The 3,746-nt window shown below is 37.1% G+C and overlaps 1 protein-coding gene across 1 annotated transcript; it reads left to right on the top strand.

Moving 5' to 3' along the window:
• Positions 1-273: 273 nt before the first annotated feature.
• Positions 274-3,499, top strand: LOC144443435 (small ribosomal subunit protein eS17). Its single transcript, XM_078132911.1, has 4 exons — positions 274-306; positions 1,386-1,537; positions 2,361-2,532; positions 3,331-3,499. Exons 1-4 carry the CDS (start codon positions 304-306, stop codon positions 3,406-3,408), a joined length of 405 nt encoding a protein of 134 aa, XP_077989037.1. The 5' UTR covers positions 274-303; the 3' UTR covers positions 3,409-3,499.
• Positions 3,500-3,746: the final 247 nt, after the last annotated feature.

Raw genomic sequence — 3,746 nt, 5'->3', positions numbered from 1 at the left:
CCAAATCACATAAATTTAAATATCTCCTTTCAAAGCTGACGATTCAGTTATGACATTTGTTGCTTTGAAAATCGATATTTAGTTGCCTCTCTAATAGTAACAGTCTCTATCAACGATACAAAACGTTTATTCAAGTATATGTTTCCTGTCGATGTAAACTTTGTTTCTGCAGTTCCTATAAAGAACCACCAAGGTAGAGTTTTTTTGTTCAGATGTTTTTCAGTGAGCGCGCCATCTACGTTTATTGGAAGAGACGCATACCCAGACTGCCCTTCGGTCTCTTCGTTCACAGACATTTTCAAAATGGTGGGTACCTTACGAATACAACCAAAAATCCAAACAATCTTGTACATACTGCATTTTATTTTGGCAAAAATATACCACCCAGTCAATTTTCAGACAATTATGTAACGTTTTAGCTAATAATTATGATAATGTTTTCACAGAATGGGCCGATGTTGATCATGTTTTGATTCCGCTCGGTCCATCAAAAACATGGCTTCCCAATGGCTCGATGCAGAAAGTGACTGCTCACTGTGGTTATTACTCGTTCACAGTATATTTGCGTATTTGTTAGGAAAGTGTACAGCCACTGTCATTAAAAGTGTGCGTGTATATTTTACCAACGGCAAACAAAATACAACATTTGGCAAAAACTACCCATTCATGATGTATGCTCCGTTTAACCGGTTGTCGATGATCACCTGAACTACAGTAATATTCTGCGACAAATGTTTTCTAGTCTTTACGTTGACAGTACATCCTGGGAGCATATGAAATCCCACATTCACAAAAGTGATGTTTCTCCTTAACTTTTTACTGTCCAGTAATGTATACAAACTGTGTGTGTGCCGGGTGTTACTTCACCTGTATACACATCCACTGCACTACTGTCAGTTTTCCTGCACATGATATCATCTCGTCATGTATTCACCACTTGGCCAGTGATGATTTGACCAAATTTCAGCACCGTGGCTGTTCAGTGTTCACATATTTACATTTTGTGTACAGAAACATATTTTATAAACCCTCCAAAATATTGGTAATCTTTATTATAAGTTGAGACCTTGTTGCTGCGATTTTGTTAGTTCAGCTTAGCCAGATTCTGTAGTGTAGGTTCGTTTTGATATCAATGAAGTGTGTTATGATCATACATGCACAGAGTGAAGTAACCTACATTTGAGATGAGTATATATACCATTATGTTTTAGAAAAGAATAGCTAGATTTTCAGTTGAATTTGTCCATTTGACTATATGGTCTAGAGATAGAAAATAACCATACATATAGTTACTAGACTATTGGAATTTTGTCTTCATCAAACATTACATTGTTATCATCGCTAATGGCTCCAGGTAGTAATAACTGTTACTTTTCTATTTATAGGGTCGTGTAAGGACAAAAACCGTCAAGAAGGCGGCGCGAGTCATTATTGAAAAATATTACACTCGCCTTACTCTAGATTTCCACACAAACAAAAGAGTATGTGAAGAAATTGCTATCATCCCAAGCAAGAAGCTAAGAAACAAGATTGCAGGGTAAGTCGATTTTGTCAATATCCTGTTAGTTGAGCAACAGAGAGGTGTAAATCGGGTAAAATTTACACTATTTCTTGTAGAAAATTAGGAATGGGGAATTCCTAAAATGGGGGGGGGGGGGGATTCAGGTAGGTGACCCCTGGAAAAAATGTCAGAGTTTCGTTGAAACAGTGTATTATATAATTTTGACAGTTCATATCCATTTCTGTACATGGTTATGTTCATCTCATGGTTCTAGCAACTTCCCCAAACTCAGGTGTCCTATTTGATACCCATTACTCTACATGATATTTTCATTAAATATTTGTACAAAGATTTTAACAGCTGTGCGAATAGAACACAGGTGTTAAAATGACTAGTGTGAACTTGTCATGATGCTGCAGTTCCAGGCAAGATACAGTAATCTTCCCTGGCCAACTTCACACCAACATTTCCATCTTGTAATACTATCTACGATGTCAACCATTAAGTGGCACATGTAGATGTACATTGATATTGGTTTGCAATGTTGAACATGTGAGTTGTTGTGTTGCTTTGTCAACCCACATATGTACATCTGAATGAAGTAAACGCAAGCAATTACGTAAACTTGTTTGATATCTGTCTGTCAGGTTATATTGATAAGGTTTAGGATCTGCAACACAGTACAAAATTCGGGTAGAGTAAGGATAGCTTTCTGTACTATGTACCTTAATTTTGATGGGAAGCCATGATAGAATACCCAGGGAAGTTACCACCTTGAAAACATCATTTCAACATTTTCAATGTTACTGTGCATAGTTTTGACATGTTTCACGCCAACCTTTTTTGTTTGTAACTACAGGTTTGTGACACATCTGATGAAGCGTATCCAGCGTGGCCCAGTCAGAGGTATCTCAATCAAACTTCAGGAGGAAGAAAGAGAAAGGAGGGATAACTACGTCCCTGATGTTTCCGCCCTTGAACAGGACATCATTGAGGTCGATTCTGATACCAAGGAAATGTTGAAGGTTTTGGTATGTATATCAAATACACACAGTTGTACTGTATATTGATAAATTTAGGCATTTTCACAAAAGACAAATTTGTGCATATTTCACTTGAATACAAATATATGTTGTGACTAGAGTGTGTTTTTTTACCTAAATACAATGCAAGAGGCTTTGTATCATAACTTAATCTTTGGGAACTAGTTGAAGACCGTAAAACGGCAACATTTTCTAGTGGTGCAAGTATTTCAGTTTACAGTATCTCCTCACAGCATACCAACAAGTCTGGTTGAGCTTATGAAGCAATTTAGTTTGTAAAGATATTGCTGTTCTTGTGTTAAATCCACTCTATATATGATACGCTAAGTATAGAACTGTCAAACTGCACCTTTGGTGCATGACGTGACCCAAATAAAGAGGTTTGCTTTGTTAGGTCATCTTTGTGAAAATGAAATACCCTGACTGGCAGTGTGTGCCCTCTAATGATAGCCAAATTTTGTTGTTGTGAGTCCAAATGATAAAAAAACTGGGATTTCTTGCAAGTCACCACATACTAAGAGATAGGAAGAACACCAAATTTTGGTATGTCACCAGAAATTTTGTGCATCAGTGGCGCATCAAATTATCGTAGAGGGTACACTACTGACTGGACATTGTGCAAGTCATTGTCTGAATCTTTGGGAAAAAGTCACCCAAAATAAATATTTATAATCATGAGATGTGGTAGATTCTTCAAATTATCTTCACAAATTTGCATATTCATTATCAATGTAGCACTGCTTTTGCCAGTAGTATTAATATTCTATGTAATTTGTTTGATTTCAGGACTTTGGTAATATTCCAAATCTTCAGGTAACACAGCCCATTACCACTGGTGTAAGCTTCCGAGGCCCAAGAACATAAAGCTCTATTATTTGTATTTACCATCTATGTACATCGTGTGATGTATTTCAGCAGGACATACAGGAATAAAATGTTCAATGACTGAAAAAAAAACACCAGACTAGTTATTGTTGCCATCAATCAGTTCAAATAAGGGATTTTACATCTCGTTGCAGATCTCACGAGATATGCAAATATGCCTAGCAACAAAGGTTGTCAAACGTGATCGCATTCAAGCTTTCGCCATGGCTATGTGTGATGATGTTGAGAACAATAGTGTTGCTAAGGTTTTGACACTTTCAGTTTGACCACCCTCAAGTGGTTGCTACGGATGCATTGGCTCACGTGAGATCTGCCGC

Source organism: Glandiceps talaboti, chromosome 12, assembly GCF_964340395.1.
Source record: "Glandiceps talaboti chromosome 12, keGlaTala1.1, whole genome shotgun sequence".
Taxonomy (NCBI): Eukaryota; Metazoa; Hemichordata; class Enteropneusta; family Spengelidae; genus Glandiceps; species Glandiceps talaboti.
Note: the sequence above shows the minus strand (reverse complement) of the source record. Positions and strands in the feature narration are given on the sequence as shown.